Below are 15734 nucleotides of genomic sequence, written 5' to 3'. Positions count from 1 at the left end.
AAGCAATCCTCCTGCCTTAGCCTCCCAAAATGTTGAGATTACAGGAGTGAGCCACCACCTGACTCCCATATGCTGTTAGACACAACAATTTCACTTACATGACTTAAGTATAATAAAGCAATCAAAAGTTTTCTCGTATATGTGTAAAGATGTGCTATAAACAGTATTCATATCGTCCATATAAAAAATAAACTATCAGAAGGAGACAGCTAAATAAATAATACATTCACAAAATGGAATACTATAAAATTAGTAAACAGATTTTATATAAGTTAATAGGCATTCACATAAAAATCTGCATGAAATACTGGTAAGTCACACACACACACACACACACACACACACACACACACACACACACAATTATTCTAAAGGGTAGTCACCAAACTTTAAAAGGTAGTTTTTCTCTGGATAGTGAACACTAAAGAGAATTTTTCTTCTCACCTCATACATTTTTTAATTTGTTTAAATTATTTACAAAAATATATACTTGTATATTTACAAACATAAGATATATCAAAATCATCTAACACATTTAGTATAATCTAACATAGAGCCTACAGAAAATAAATCAGCTTTCACTGTAATGGATCATATGCAAATGAAAAAGTATGAATTTGTAGTTATACACTGCTTTATCATAGTGATCCCCTATAAAAGCACAACCTTCAACTCTGGCCTCAATGCTTTGAGAAAATTAGAGAATAAATATTCGATAATTTCCAGAACACAGTACAAATGAAAAAGGAATAAAAATTTGTCTACATAGGAATGTTAAAAAAATCAAGGCTTATTAAGTTACAGAGTTAAAAGCATATTGTTGAAAAGCACAGACGTAAGTCAGACATACCTGAGTATAAAACCTCCTCCACCTGACACTTGAGAGTGGGATGGGTGCTGGGTGTGGTGACTCATGCCTGTAATCCCAGCACTTCGGGAGGCCAAGGCAGGCAGATCAGTTGAGGTCAGGAGTTCAAGACCAGCCTGGCCAACATGGTGAAACCTCGTCTCTACTGAAAAATACAAAAATTAGCCTGGCGTGGTGGTGCACGCTTGTAACCCCAGCTACCTGGGAGGCTAAGCAGGGAAAATAGCTTGAATCTGGGAGGTGGAGGTTGCAGTGGGCCGAGATGGCACCATTTTACTCCAGCCTGGGCGACAGAGCAAGATTCTGTCTTGAAAAAGAATAAAATAATAAAATAAAATAAAATAGTCTTACCCCCGCCCCCCAAAAAAAGTGAGATGGCTTTCACCTCAAAGTGTAACGGATTACAGACTGTAAGAAGACTGAAGAAGACTGTATCTTATCTTCAAACACAATAACATATCTTCCTCATAAGGTTATTCCGAAGATGAAATTTGATACTGTGTGTAAAGCACTTCCCACAATGTCTGGCAATAATGATGGCTCAGCAACTGAAAGCCATCATTACGTGCCAAGAACACTAAGCTGTGACGAACTGATGATAGCTCCTACCATCCCCAACACCCCCCATGCACATACATACAAAAATGAGATATTCTTCTAAAAAGAATGTCAATCAAAGTTTAGTGTACATAGGAGAGAGAAAAAAAAAAGCTTTAAATTACACAAGGACACAGAGGTTAGGAATCACTTCTTAAAAACCAAGCTAAGCAACAATAATGGGGTTTTACAATTGTGGAAGCTTAATCACTAAAAATATTTGAGAAAAGAACAGCCAAATATTGTTTTTAATTAGCCAGACATGGTAGCATGTGTCTGTAGTCCTAGCTACTCGAGAGGCCAAGGCAGGAAGACTGCTTGAACCCAGAAGGTCAAGGTTGCAGTGAACTATAATAGCGCTGCTGCACTCCAGCCTAGGTAACAGAGTGAGACCCTGTCTCAAAAAAATAATAAAAATAAATTTTATAAAGATTTATGATCCATGATACTTTAATTAAAGTAGCACAGCATTCCATCATTCTAATGGTAAATTGTGTCAGGAGATTTTTAAAAAATCGTAGAAAACTAATCTTGCAAATGTAGTTTTTGACTTTAGAAGCTTTAAACAATTATGGGCCAGGTGCAGTGGCTCACGCCTGTAATACCAGCACTTTGGGAGGCCAAGGCGGGTGGATCACAAGGTCAGGAGATCGAGACCACCCTGGCTAACACAGTGAAACCCTGTCTGCACTAAAAAAATACAGAAAAATTAGCCAGGCCTGGTGGCGGGCGCCTGTAGTCCTAGCTATGCAGGAGACTGAGGCAGGAGAATGGCGTGAACCCAGGAGGTGGAACTTGCAGTGACTGGAGATCACGCCACTGCACTCCAGCCTAGGCGACAGAGCGAGACTCCATCTCAAAAAAAGAAGAAGAAGAAGAAGAAGAAGCTTTAAACAATTATGAAGAACAGATCCAAAGAACACCTGTGTATATATAAAAGCCATAATGGGTTTGGGCATCTCACAACGGGCTTCTACCTTCATATTATTCAGTACAAGTTAGCAAGTGAATTTACAGAGGAAGATTTAGAGTTTATTTTATTCTGTGGGGAGATAATAAGGGGTTAACAAGGAAAAGGGAAAAGTAAACATCAACAGATTAAAAAATAAAGTTAACATTTAGGAATCAGACCACTTATAGTTCAACTCTATAAATGACTAAATGTTGTTTAATGTTAGCAAACATTACTTGATCAGATTGTCTTTGAATTTATGGGATACCATGAAGTGAAGTTCTGTTTAAAGATTCCACTATGTGAATCGAAGAGGTTGGCCTTGAATCAGCACCGTTTCTCTATATTTATTTTTACCCAAAACACTATTAACTAGCACATTCAGATCAGAGCATTTCTGTTGAGGCGAACTTGCTATTTTGTGGGGAAAAAAAAGAGGTGAAATGACATACAGATTTTTTTTCTTTTTTTCTTTTTTTGCCTCACTTTGGGATTATCTTGCAACAATCATCAAGGATTTCATAGACTCTGAAGTCCCCAAGTAAAGTCTGACGACTATCATCATAGAAAGAACGCGGTACAAGCAGCTAAGAATCCCAAGTTCTGGTTCCAGCTCTACCACTAACGACCTATGTGCAGGACCAGCCAGCTTCGGTGGGTGTGAGACCTGTGCAGTCAGATGAGGCTGACTGACTTGGTGAGGACTCCACACTCAGAAGGACCCCATGTTTGGTTTCATTCTCTGATGCTGCCCTTTTGAAATGCTAATAATTTACTAAGAAGAGCCTCACATTTACATTTTGTACTAGGCTCTACAAATTGTGTAGTTTTTGCCTGAGCGAGTTTTGCAAGTCACTTGAGCTAATTCCCATTTTGCTCAAAGTAATCACAAACCCAACACTCCCTTTCCCCCATGCTGTATTACCAGAACATAAATTATACATTAGATACTGCTTTCTGATCCTAAAGCCAACTCTAAGAATCTCATTTCCAAGAGATTTCGTTTAGAAGACAGAGCCTATCACTGTTGCCCCAAACCTTTCCATGTCTGAACCTTCCATTAAATAATTAGGTGCCCTATACCATTAATTGTGCTTTCTATCTTAAAGGTATATTGGACTACTTCCTTTTTTTCAAAAGTGCCTTTGTTAAAATACCCATTTAGTGCTGACACTACTCCATGGAATGTGGGAGGAAAACGCATTCTCTAGCAATGACAGATTTACAACAGAAAGTGTCGTTGGCCGGGCGCAGTGGCTCACGCCTGTAATCCCAGCACTTTGGGAGGTTGAGATGGGTAGATTATATGAGGTCAGGAGTTTGAGAGCAGCCTGGCTAACATGGTGAAAACCCATCTCTACTAAAAATACAAAAGTTAGCTGGGTGTGGTGGTTGGTGCCTGTAATCCCAGCTACTCGGGAGGCTGAGGCAGGAGAATCCTTTGAACCTGGGAGGTGGAGGTCGCCATCATACTCCAGCCTGGGCGACAAGAGTAAAATTCCTTCAAAAGGAAAGAAAGAGAGAGAGAGCGAGTGAGAGAGAGAAAAGAAGTTGGAAGGAAGGAAGGAAGGAAGGAAGGAAGGAAGGAAGGAAGGAAGGAAGGAAGGAAGGAAGGAAGGAAGGAAGGAAGTTGTTTTAAAACACTTCACTGCTAATCTTTAGATAATACATTAATCAGAACAAAATGTTATAAAACTTAAAATGCTGAGTGTGGTAGAGAGTACCAGCACAGTTACAGGTAAATGGATCTGTCTCCTTGGTGTAATTGAAAAGGTCGTAAACACAGCACTTAGTGTTTCACCATCTCTTCTGTTTGGCCCCAAATTCCTACCATTATAATTACTTTAGACTTAAAAATCTATAAAGATGCCACTCCAGTGTGTAACTTTCCATTTACCACATTAACAAATGGTATCAAGCAGGACAGGCATCTCCCACTTAAGCAGTAATCTGCTTCAGAAAAATCTGATGTTCTGAGTGAAAATTCTGATAGCCTATTATTTATTAAGTGAAAAAAACAGAGCATTTTTGTATCAACCCAAACCCCTCACAACCAGCTTTCAACCACCTAAAGAAAACAGTAAAACAGACACTTGCCAAATGCCAAGGTGCGTGGACAAATGTTATAAACTATATATTAGGGTGTAAAGGGCTACAGGCATCATTTCCTGCTCACACAATGAACAGGATGTTAACACACAGTGTCTATAGGCCCTACTTGGCCTTTCACTGTTGGCAGAAAACATGCACATCTAACTGGGCACCTGGACTACATTTCAAGGCATCTCCACATGATTCTGATGTTCTACTATCTGTAACGTAAATCACATGTTATTTTGTTAAAGACATGAGACTGGAAGATGTTAATGTAAGTAGGTGCCTTATAAGCATCAGCAAAAAGCAAAACGAGAAACAAAAACGTCTTAGTGAGAGCTCAGTCTAGTCTGTGCAGATTGGATTTCAAAAATCAAGAGGCATTCCACTGGGCAATCATTCACTGGAAAGATATTCTGCAGGTTATGTCTGAATTTTATTCGGTAGCTAAACTAGCTAAACTGCACTCTAGGTAGGTGTTACAAGCTGTAGGGCAAGCAAAATAAATGATGTTGCTGACTTTAAAGCACTTAAATATAACGGTACTATGAGACCCCAGTAGAGCATTAATATGGCTTTCTTAGTTATAATAGCTCCACGTCAACTGGACAAGACTGCTTTGATTTAACTGGACAAATGACAGACAAATAAATTTTGGCTAAGATTATTGAGGTGCCATGGAGCTGAGAAACATGATGCAGCCACCTAAAAGTTAGATAACATAAACACAAGAATTCCAGCCCAAATCTCTCACTCTATGTAAGATGTGGTGAAGTCATTTAACCTTTCTTAGTTTCAGCTATGCACAGTAAAGATTAGATAAGTTAATGTTGTAAGCTTTTAAACAAATAACAGGACACACAAGGGAACACCAAGTACTTTTGTAGATACAGCAGGTCTTCAAATAACGTTGTTTTGTTCGGTATCGTTTTGTTGTAACACTGATGAGAAAAAACGAAAACCAATTCCTGGCCAGAGCACTGTCTGTGTGGAGTCTGCATGTTCTCCCCATATCTGCACAGGTTTCCTCTGGGTACTCCAGCTTCCTCCAGCATCCCAAAGATATGTACATTAGGTAAAATGGCATGTCTCAATTGCCCCATGACAAGTAGCTATGGGTGTAGGAATGAGGGCACTTGGTGATGTGATGATGTCCTGTCCAGGGTAGGTTCCCATCTTGTACCCTGAGCTTCTGGGAGAGGTTCTGGCCACCCAACACTCTGAACTAGGATAATTACGTAAATAATTATCTTACTTGTTCATATTAATCTTTCTTAAATGTATGTATAGCTCACATTTATTTCAGTGTTTAATAACAGAAGTTTTTGGTGTTTATGAAAAGTTTAGTGATATTTTTGTGACCAGGAATATGCCATGGACACTTCACATTTGCTTATATCAGTCAGTGGGAAAATTGGGTTTGTTATATAGTATGTCATTTAAAGTCACAGTTTCCAAAAACCCATCAATGATGTTAAGTGAGAACTTATTGTATACACAACTGGGTTTGAATTCTTTGCTAGCTGTGTAAGCTTGGGCAATGTATTCAACTTCTCCAGGCTTTCATTCTCCCATGTGTACAGTGAAAACAACTATATGTACTTCGCAGAACAGAAATAGTGTTAGAAATATATGGAAAGTGCCTAGCAAACTATCTGGACCATTGCAGACAGTCAATAAATGCTAATGATTAATTTGCCCCTTTTCTAGTAAAACTCCAAAAACTTTCACTCTTCTCCATCTAAGTAACCAGCTCATTCACTCATGCTTCTACATTCTTTTTACCCAAAACACTTAATTTCTTAAATTTCTGTCCTTTACCACAACTTCTTATTTATCCACTGTTCCTTATAAATGTACACTTTATCCACATAAAAATGTCTACTCCCTTGAACTCTTATTTCTTGACCATTATCAGATCCTATCTAACATGGTTCCTGGTTTCAAATACTTCAACTACTGTTGACTATTCTCAAATATCCTTGATGTTTACAAAGTTTACTTTGCTAATCCTCAATCCTAGATGGATTCAACAGTCTTCTCATTCTATTAAGTTGGTGCAAAAGTAATTGCAGTTTTCTACTCTTCATATTATGCCAATCTGTGTTAGAGAAAGCTGATTTGATTATGAATATAACTGTTACATTGAAAGGTGGGGCTCCATATAAAAAATGCCCACAGAAAACAATGTTTCCTTTCCTCTCCTCTGCTTCTTTAAAATGATTTTTCTCTAGACCATCTTCCATAAAACTCATATTAAATCCTGAAAAAGTCTTGACATAGACATCAACTGGTGGGATATACATTGTAATTGAGAGTTCACCCAATTTTGTTCAGAGAAGCAATGGCCTAGCTAAAACTACATTTCTTATCCCCCTTGCAGCCAAAGGTTGCCCAGTGAGATAGACACAGAAGTAACAGAGTGGGATTTCTGGAAATCTCTTGAGTTACCTACCCATGTATATCTTATTACAGGAGGAAAAATAAATCCACACTCTGTTTAAATCATCTTTTGTTGGGTTGTCTATTAATCATACTTGAACACAATATTTGCCTTTCAGGTTCCCTAATTTTTCCATTCACCATTGTATATAAAAGTGTTATTGCTAAAAGTAGTCTCAGTTAATCAATTAAAATATTTAGTCTGGAATAAAAATCAAATATCTAAGCTTAATGTAAAATTCATTTAAAATCCCATTACTATGTTAGTACTGCTTCAGACCGAGAAACTTCAGATGGGGAATGTGGTAGATGGCTATGTCCACGCTCCAAGTTTTTCCTCCTGATTTCATCTTGACACTACTTAGCAGCTCAAGCACAGTGATTTCAGCAATGGCACTATGAGAAAGTTCACAATAGATGGCCTTTTCTTGACTATAATTATATGTTGTTACTCTCTGCAGCTGATGGATGTTCAACACTGACTTGTTTCTTTATTAAGATACTTTCCCAGTTGTTTGGAGGTACCCAGGACATTCAATTGCAACGTAATACTTCTGAGGGTCATTTAAACCCCAGCCCCTCAGCTCCCATTTGACAGTATATTTCTACCCTCTTTCTGCTAAACTAGTTTTGTTCCTGGCAGGAAGCCCTGTTGGGTCCTGTCCGAGACCAGCTCCATCTCACACTGCCTTGTTTTCTATGTAAGTTTATGGCCCTTGATACCGTGTCTCATTGCCCTGTCACCGGGTAAACATGTCGAGCCTCAGCACTTCCCTTTTAGCATCCACAGGCATGTATCAAATCCAAATAAATAAAAGTAATCTCAATTTTGCAAAACAATTAGTGGATTACCTAATCCCTTCACCACTCAGACTCAAAGGGAAATGTATTAGCTCTCTAAGTAATCTTCTCAAAGACATTTACACTAAGATTACAGAGAAGGGTAAGCATACTTTTCTCCTTGGAGAAAGCAAATGGCACAACATTTTATACCTCTTTCAAAGGAATTTTTCTCCTGTTCTCTTTAACCTGGATAATTTATACCCTCCAGATAGGTTCTGGATTAATGATCAAAATATGCACATCTACATAAACACAGAGTTTTCAGAAAGCTCTTTGAAATTCATATGTAGCTTGGAACCTCATTTTTAGAATATGAGGGTATTTTATATCTTCTGATTCTTCTCAGTGTTAGGAAGGCCCTAGATTTTATTCCTCAGTCATTTTACTTACCCATAATAGACTCCTTTCACCTTTTCTTACTTTGCTCTCCCAAATCTTCAACAAGTCCCCAAGACTCCCATAGCCCCTTCTATCTTTACATACAATATCCCCTTCTACTTGGCCAAGAGAAAAGTGGTCATCTATTGTGACTTTTAAATTTTCTCTACCTGCAAAACTGTCTTTATTTACATCTAATAATATTCCTTCTGTCCCAAGTGAAAGGTTCCAAAATCTTTTCAAAGAAAATTGCATGACCTCGATCTCTCTCTGTCTGCTTTTTCTGGAATCATCCTTCAACATTCAGACTATATTTTTCTTATTTTCAAATTTCATAATTTCTGCTTTTCTAGCTATAAGCATGCTTATATGTCCTCCAGTGTCAAAAATAAACAAGAAAGAAAAACATGCTTTAGTAGTACTCCACATTTTCCTTCACTGTCCTACCAAACTTCATGAAAATCCAGACAAATTTCTTGCCAATGTTTCACTTTCCAATCACTCCTTAACACTACCATCTTTATTCTGTTCCAATGCATTCTATTGAATCTATTCTCACAAAAGTAAACCAATGACCCCTAATAGCCAAACACAATGAATTTTGTATTCTTCTTTGAGTCTCTAAAGAATTTCAGAATTCCTTCCTGGATCCTCTTTCTCACTTCTTTGGATCTAATTTTTCTTGAGTTTCTTTCCACATTTTTTAGTTAAAATCCCTAGAGATAAAGATCAGAAACCTGCATTTTTATAAAATGTTATTGGCACTGCTGACAAATAGAAATGATATAGAATGACTGGCCTAAGAGTTAAATAAAAATTAAAAAAAAAAAAAACTATTTGGTTAAATAACAATAATCTAGTACTTCCAGGAAAACAAAAACAAAACCTACTTTAAAAATCACTTGAGAACATTTGTCATGTTCCTCTTCTTGTTATCTAATCATAAGCTCAGTATCAAGGTTGAATTAAGAGTTGGAGTATATTACAGTATTTAAAGCTCCCAAATAGATTGGAGCAGCTTTAATTAAAGTTACCAGGACAACCAGAGGGAGACAGAATATGCCATAATTGGAAAGTGTCACCAGAAAAATTTGTTTATTGTAACCTTGATCCTATTTCCTTTGAGCAAAATGCCTAGAGACCTTCATTTACTGAGCAGATCCCCTTGGCTGGGCTGGTGGTGAACAATGAGACCACTGATTTCATTTACCTCCATCTCTCAGAAGGCTGCACTGGAGGTTGGATTGCTTTGTTGAAAAGCTTTCTCCTGTGAATTGTTCATTAACACTTGCAGATATTTCAGCCTAGTTCAAGCTGAAATGTATGTTCATAATAATGTTAAATGACTGTATCTTTTTTTGCTTCAAAACACTGTTTGATTTGAGATTGCTTAAGAATAATCCAATGATAATAGTCAGATAATCACTGCAGGGAGCCAGTTCCTGAGACACAGACATAGCAAATGTCAGAAAAACAAGTCATTTAGCAAACACATCTTGGAAATAAAAAATGGTTCAAATTATGAATGTGGGTTTAGAGGGGAAAAAAACTGGATTTTAGACAGAAGTCAAAGTTGAATTCTACCACCACCTCATGCTATCTACACAGTCTCGGATAAGAACATTGGTATTCTAAATTTCCTCATTTATAAAATAAGAATGCATAAATGTTTAATGTGTCTACTTCATAGAGTTTCTGTAAGGGCCTAATATATATGAGTCATCAGAATCATAACATGATTTTATATAGTAACAAGCCCCCCCTACCAAAAAAAAAAGCAAAATTGCTATCAAAGAGACAGCAACGAAAATGTTTTGATATCATTTTATCTTTCAGCTCTTTCTAAGGCTGGTAGATGCAGCTGATCAAAAGACAAAAGCACAAATGAGTGTAACGTAAAGTTGAAATAAGTAGTTTAGAGTCAAACATATAAACAAAAACAAGATAGCACATAAGGCAATAAGTTAAATTGACTTTTTAATCAAAAATATTATAAAAGATAGGATTAACAATTTAATCTTCCAATACATAAAATCCGTGTTCATGTATGCACAATAACAATTATTGCAGATACTAAAAAGCAATAATTTCACCCAAAAACCCTCCAGTTTTAATTTCCTTTTTTCAAAAACCTGAATTATCAAAGACTGTTAAGTAATTTCTTTAGAAGGCATATAAGAAAACAACCATTTACATTTATTTTTCTCTCACAGTGTTTACATTTATATTTTCAGAGGTATCTTATGTTTACCAAAGAATAATAAAGCTTTTTAAATTTTTCAAACTCAAATTAAAATGAAAATTGTTTGAATACCATATATTCTCTTTCACTAAATCATTCTTTTGAAAATGGTTAATTGATACAGGATTCACTGAAAAATTAAAAGCCTTCCAGAATATTCCAACACCTAGATCATCCAATTATTCAGCATGGATGAATAGAAGTTTACAAAATACTGCTTAGCCATCATTTCTTCCTTGTTATGATTACACACTTCTTTAGGTCAAAGGATGTATTTGTGTAATAACTAGGAATGCAGATCTTGAAGTCAGACACACCTGAATTTGAATTTTACATTCAAATTCACATTCAAATTTCACATTCTTGCTGCTAAAAGTATAGTCTTCATACCAGGAGCATAAGCATTACCTTATGCTTGGTGGCTTATTAGAAATGTACTGTCTCTGTCCAGATCTACTGAATAAAAATCTGCATTTTAACAAGAGCCATGGGTGATCTGCATGCATATTAAAGTTTGACAAGCACTGGCAAACATTACTTATTAGATATATTTCCTTGGGCAAGTTTCAGGAACTCTCAAAGTCCCAGTTTCTTCATTGAAAAATGAGACTAATACTGGTGTCTCTACCATAGCATTATTATGGGAAATAATTCGATGATGCTACTTAGTAACCACTCAATAAAGTCTAACTGGTATTAAATTTTATCATCTACCTTAGACTTGTATATTCATGATGTTTTCCACTATATTTACCTATAAAATTATATTAGTGTCCCACCCAGAAGAAATAAAGCTCCTTTAATCCAGATGTCTCCCTGAGTATAAGCCTACAACAAAAATACAAGCAAATTAACAATGCCATCTTGCATTCATTTACAATACAATGTAGCATATGTTTTTCTATTAGCCTCAAAATATTTCTCTTTGAAATCATGTTTTCTATTTTTGTAGAATCAAAGAAGTTAAGCAAAGAATTTAGTTTGAAAACAAACATGAATCTGTCTCCCTGAAATAAAATGGAACTATTCTACACTTAATTAGCCATTGTGTCTTCAGTATTCTGTCACCACGTGCCTAAGATATTCTACTGATCCCTCACAAGACTCAAATAATGCACCAGGTGTCTTGAGCTTCCATTCCAAATGAGATATAAGAAAGTCTCAATAGGATTATACTTTAATCCAATTAAGGCAAGACATACACTATTTCATTCCACAACCTTTTTTAAGGGACTATGATGTCCAAATCACCTGCTTCCTACATCCAGAGGAAAAATGTAGACTGATAAAATCAATATAAATCTAATCATTTTCCACTGTCACCTGAATATTAATCACTTCAGTGGATAGCACCTTATTTTTATCAGATAAGTTTTTATTAAAAACATTTACATAAATAAATGCTTAAAAGTTGTATTCTCATCTCCAAAATTGAAGATAATAATGCTTTGAATTTTCCAGTAAAGAAAGTTTATCTTCCTATGGATTACTCAATTATTATTTTTATTTATTCATTTATTTATTTTTATTTTTTTGAGACAGAGTCTTGCTCTTTCGTGCAGTTTGGAGTGCAGTGGCGTGGTCTCAGCTCACTGCAAACTCTGCCTCCTGAGTTTAAGCAATTTTCCCTGCCTCAGCCTCTGGAGTAGCTGGGATTACAGGCACCTGCCACCACACCCAGCTAATTTTTGTATTTTTAGTAGAGACGGGGTTTCACCATGTTGGCCAGGCTGATCTCGAACTCCTGACCTCAGGTGATCCTCCCAACTCGGCTTCCCAAAGTGCTGAGATTACTGGAGTAAGCCACTGCATCAGGCCTCAGTTATTATTTTTAATTAAATGTTTCAACTTCTAGCAACATGGCATAACAAAATTTCCAAGCAACATACCTGCTACACTACAACAATATCTTGGATACTTGAAGAAGCATAATATAAAGATTTAGAAGTATCTAAGAAAGCATAAAAAATTTATGAGGGTCAAGATATTTATAAAACATAGTAAACAAAAAAACTGAACTCTGAGTATTAAGTAAATAGGAAATTCAGAGTTGTATTGAGACAAATATCCATAAATATACTGAAATCTATACAATAAGAGGAACCAGGCTGGGCGCAGTAGCTCATGCCTGTAATCCCAGCTCTTTGAGAGGCCAAGGCAATAGGATCACTTGAGCCCAGGAGTTAAAGGCTTGCCTGGACAACATAGGGAGACCTCATCTCTACAAAAAATTAAAAAACTAGCCAGGTATGGTGGTACATGCCTGTAGTCCCAGCTACTTGGAGGGCTGAGATGGGAAGGTTGCTTGAGCCCAGCAGGTTGAGGCTGCAGTGAGCAGTGATTGTGCACTGCACTCCAGGCTAGGCAATGAAGTGAGACACTGTCTCAAAAACAAACAAACAAAGAATAAGAGGAGCTAAACTGAAGCTCCAGCATTATATCTAACAAAAGATGTATAAGAAGTTTACAAAAAAAAAAAATTGTTAAAGTTTATCAAATGGTGTAAAATACTGCTAAATGAGAGATACTATGTATAAATAGAAAGATAAAATATAATAAAAATATCAATTCTTCTCAATTTGATCTGAGTCAATATAATACAAATCAAAATCCCAGCAGACATGTTCCTGGATAATTATATGCTGAATCTAAAATTTAGATAAACAGTAAGAGTTTAAGAATACTCAAGATTATTCTGAAGAAGAATATAGTGAGGGACTTAGCCTATGTATTTAGTCTGTTCTCACACGGCTAATAAAGACATACCCCAGACTGGATAATTTATAAAGGAAAGAGGTGTAATTGACTCACAGTTCCACATGGCTGGTGATGCCTCACAATCATGGCGGAAGGCAAAGGAGGAGCAAAGTCACATTTTACATGGCAACAGACAAGAGAACATGTGTAAGGGAATTCCCCTTTATAAAACCATCAGATCCTATAAGACTTACTATCATGGAAGCCACACGAGAAAGACCCACCCCCATGATTCAATTACCTCCCACCACATCCCTTCCACAACACGTAGGAATTATAGGAGCTACTATTCAAGATGAGATTTGGGTGGGGCACAGCCAAATCACATCAGCCTACTAGATATTGAGCTGGACAAGGGAAGGCAAACTATTTTATAAATGCCCTGGAAAAATTCCTTGGAAAAAATAATTTGAAATGCAGACTGAAATTATATACTCATATAACTTGCAAGTGGACTAAACACATAAATGCAAAAGACAAAGCTCAGAATCAGGTAAAATGAAATATATTAAATTATGTGTATAACCTCAGGGTAGGCAAGGATTTCTTAAAGAAAACACTCTACAATACTAATAATTAAAAGAAATGTTGACTTTGCAATAAAATTAAGAATTTATCTCGTAAAAAATCACAATAAAGGCAATGGACAAGGCATACACTTGAAAAAGATGTTTGGGTCATATATAACTAAAATGAATTAGCATCAGGAATACATAACCTACAAATCAATATTTTAAATTACAAAAAAATTTCACTGAAGAGGAAACAATAAAGGTAAATGAATATACAGCAAAATGTCTCCTTCATTAGTGACAAGCAGAGGTACTATTTACACTCATTTGATTGCCTATAATTAAGAAGTGTAACACTTTCACATGTCGGCCAGAATATGTATCAATGCGGGCTCATATACAACTAGTGAAGATCTGAACTGATACAATTATTTTGGAAAACAATTGTCATATTTTATAAAGCTGACTCTGCGAATACACTACAATCTAGCAATTCTACTCTCCTGTATTGACCCTACAGATATTCTTGCACATAAGTACTATGAGACTTGTTCAAGAAAATTCAGCAGCACTATTCATAATAGCATTCATCTAGAATAATCCAAATAATTTACCTACAGAGACTAAATGAAGGAATTGAGATACATCCTCATAAAATAATATTTAACTGAAAGAATGAATTAAATCTAAGTGCAAACATACATATAAATCATACAAACATAATATTGATGGAGAAAACCAAGTAGCTGAAGACTACATACAGTGTGACATGAATTTGATAATGCTAAAAAGTAAGCAAACTAAAGAATAACTTGTTCAGCAAAGCATTTTTGTGGGGAAAAACTATTTTTAAAAAGAAAAAAATGGTAACTTGGATATCTAGCATTTTGGCCACCTCTAGCAGAGAGGAAGGGTGATGGAATAAGAGACTATACAACTAAAGAGGATGATAATATTCTGGGTTTTATGTTGTGTAAACATGTTCAATTATTATTATCTATCATGATGTACATATGGATTTAAACATGTTCAATTATTATCTATCATGATGTACATATGGATTTAGACATGTTCAATTTATTATTATGTATCATGATGTACATATGGATACATATAATCAATTAAACATATATTATTAAAATATAATAGTAATATAAACTAAAATTAGAAATATTTAGGGTTTGCAATTAAACCATAATATCTCATCTTTTATGAACATATCGGATGAACACAGTTACTAAGAAGAAGAACGCATATCAAAGAAAACCCCTCAATAGGGCATGAAAATTAAATAATAGATAAGTAAGGAAAATAATAAAATGAGCAGATCCGATTTAAACTCACCACCAGGGCTTTAGATCTGTTGCTTAGAAGTTTCTCAATATCCCTGGCTGCAATTTCTACCAGCTGGCGTGCATTATTTGGTTCCACAGTATACAAATCTTGATATTTCTCATAAATCTATGTGAAAGAAAAAAAAAACAATAAGAACAATAGTTACTTATTTGGCTTACAAGTTCCCATTAGAATGTATTTAAAACTATAAACAACTGATTAGACACACCACCCTGTTCTTTCTTTATATTGATCATTTTGGAGTTTGAGTGTGTCAGGAAAAAATATGTAAATATAAATTTGCTCTAAGACCACCAGCTTGCCAAAACAGAGGTTATGTTAACAGGTTGTAAAACGTCTTGTACCACAATGGTTTGTACATGCAATTTTGAAGCTTGATGCTGCACTGTCCAATCTCGAAACTGGGTATTATCTGTCATCAGCATCGTAAGAGAAAGGGTACCATCCTAGACAACAGAAGGCAAAGTGGAGCATGGGAGGTCAAACCTGGAGGAGTGTGGAAAACAAAGGTAGGAGGAAGGGTTACGTGCTACAGAATGGAGAGAGAGAGAGAATACATATAAAGCCCCTGCCCATGTTCATCTAGATAACAAGAGGAGCTTTAGGGACAGTTCACAGATAGAGGAGATGAAGGTCATTAAGGTTTTGGTTAGAACTGTAATGGTGTATTTATTTTTTATTATCAAAGTAAAT

The 15734-nt window shown here is 35.9% G+C and overlaps 1 protein-coding gene across 7 annotated transcripts in view; it reads right to left on the bottom strand.

Annotated features, from left to right (window-relative positions):
• CACNA2D1 (calcium voltage-gated channel auxiliary subunit alpha2delta 1) overlaps nt 1-15734 on the bottom strand; it is a 498928-nt gene that overhangs the window by 377360 nt on the left and 105834 nt on the right. For all 7 annotated transcript variants that reach the window (XM_005550361.4, XM_005550362.4, XM_005550363.4 and 4 more), the window contains exon 3: nt 15030-15146. In XM_005550361.4, coding sequence (XP_005550418.1) covers nt 15030-15146 — 117 coding nt within the window. The remainder of the gene's footprint in view (nt 1-15029; nt 15147-15734) is intronic.

This window comes from Macaca fascicularis, chromosome 3 (genome assembly GCF_037993035.2).
Source record: "Macaca fascicularis isolate 582-1 chromosome 3, T2T-MFA8v1.1".
NCBI classification, from domain to species: Eukaryota; Metazoa; Chordata; class Mammalia; order Primates; family Cercopithecidae; genus Macaca; species Macaca fascicularis.
Note: the sequence above shows the minus strand (reverse complement) of the source record. Positions and strands in the feature narration are given on the sequence as shown.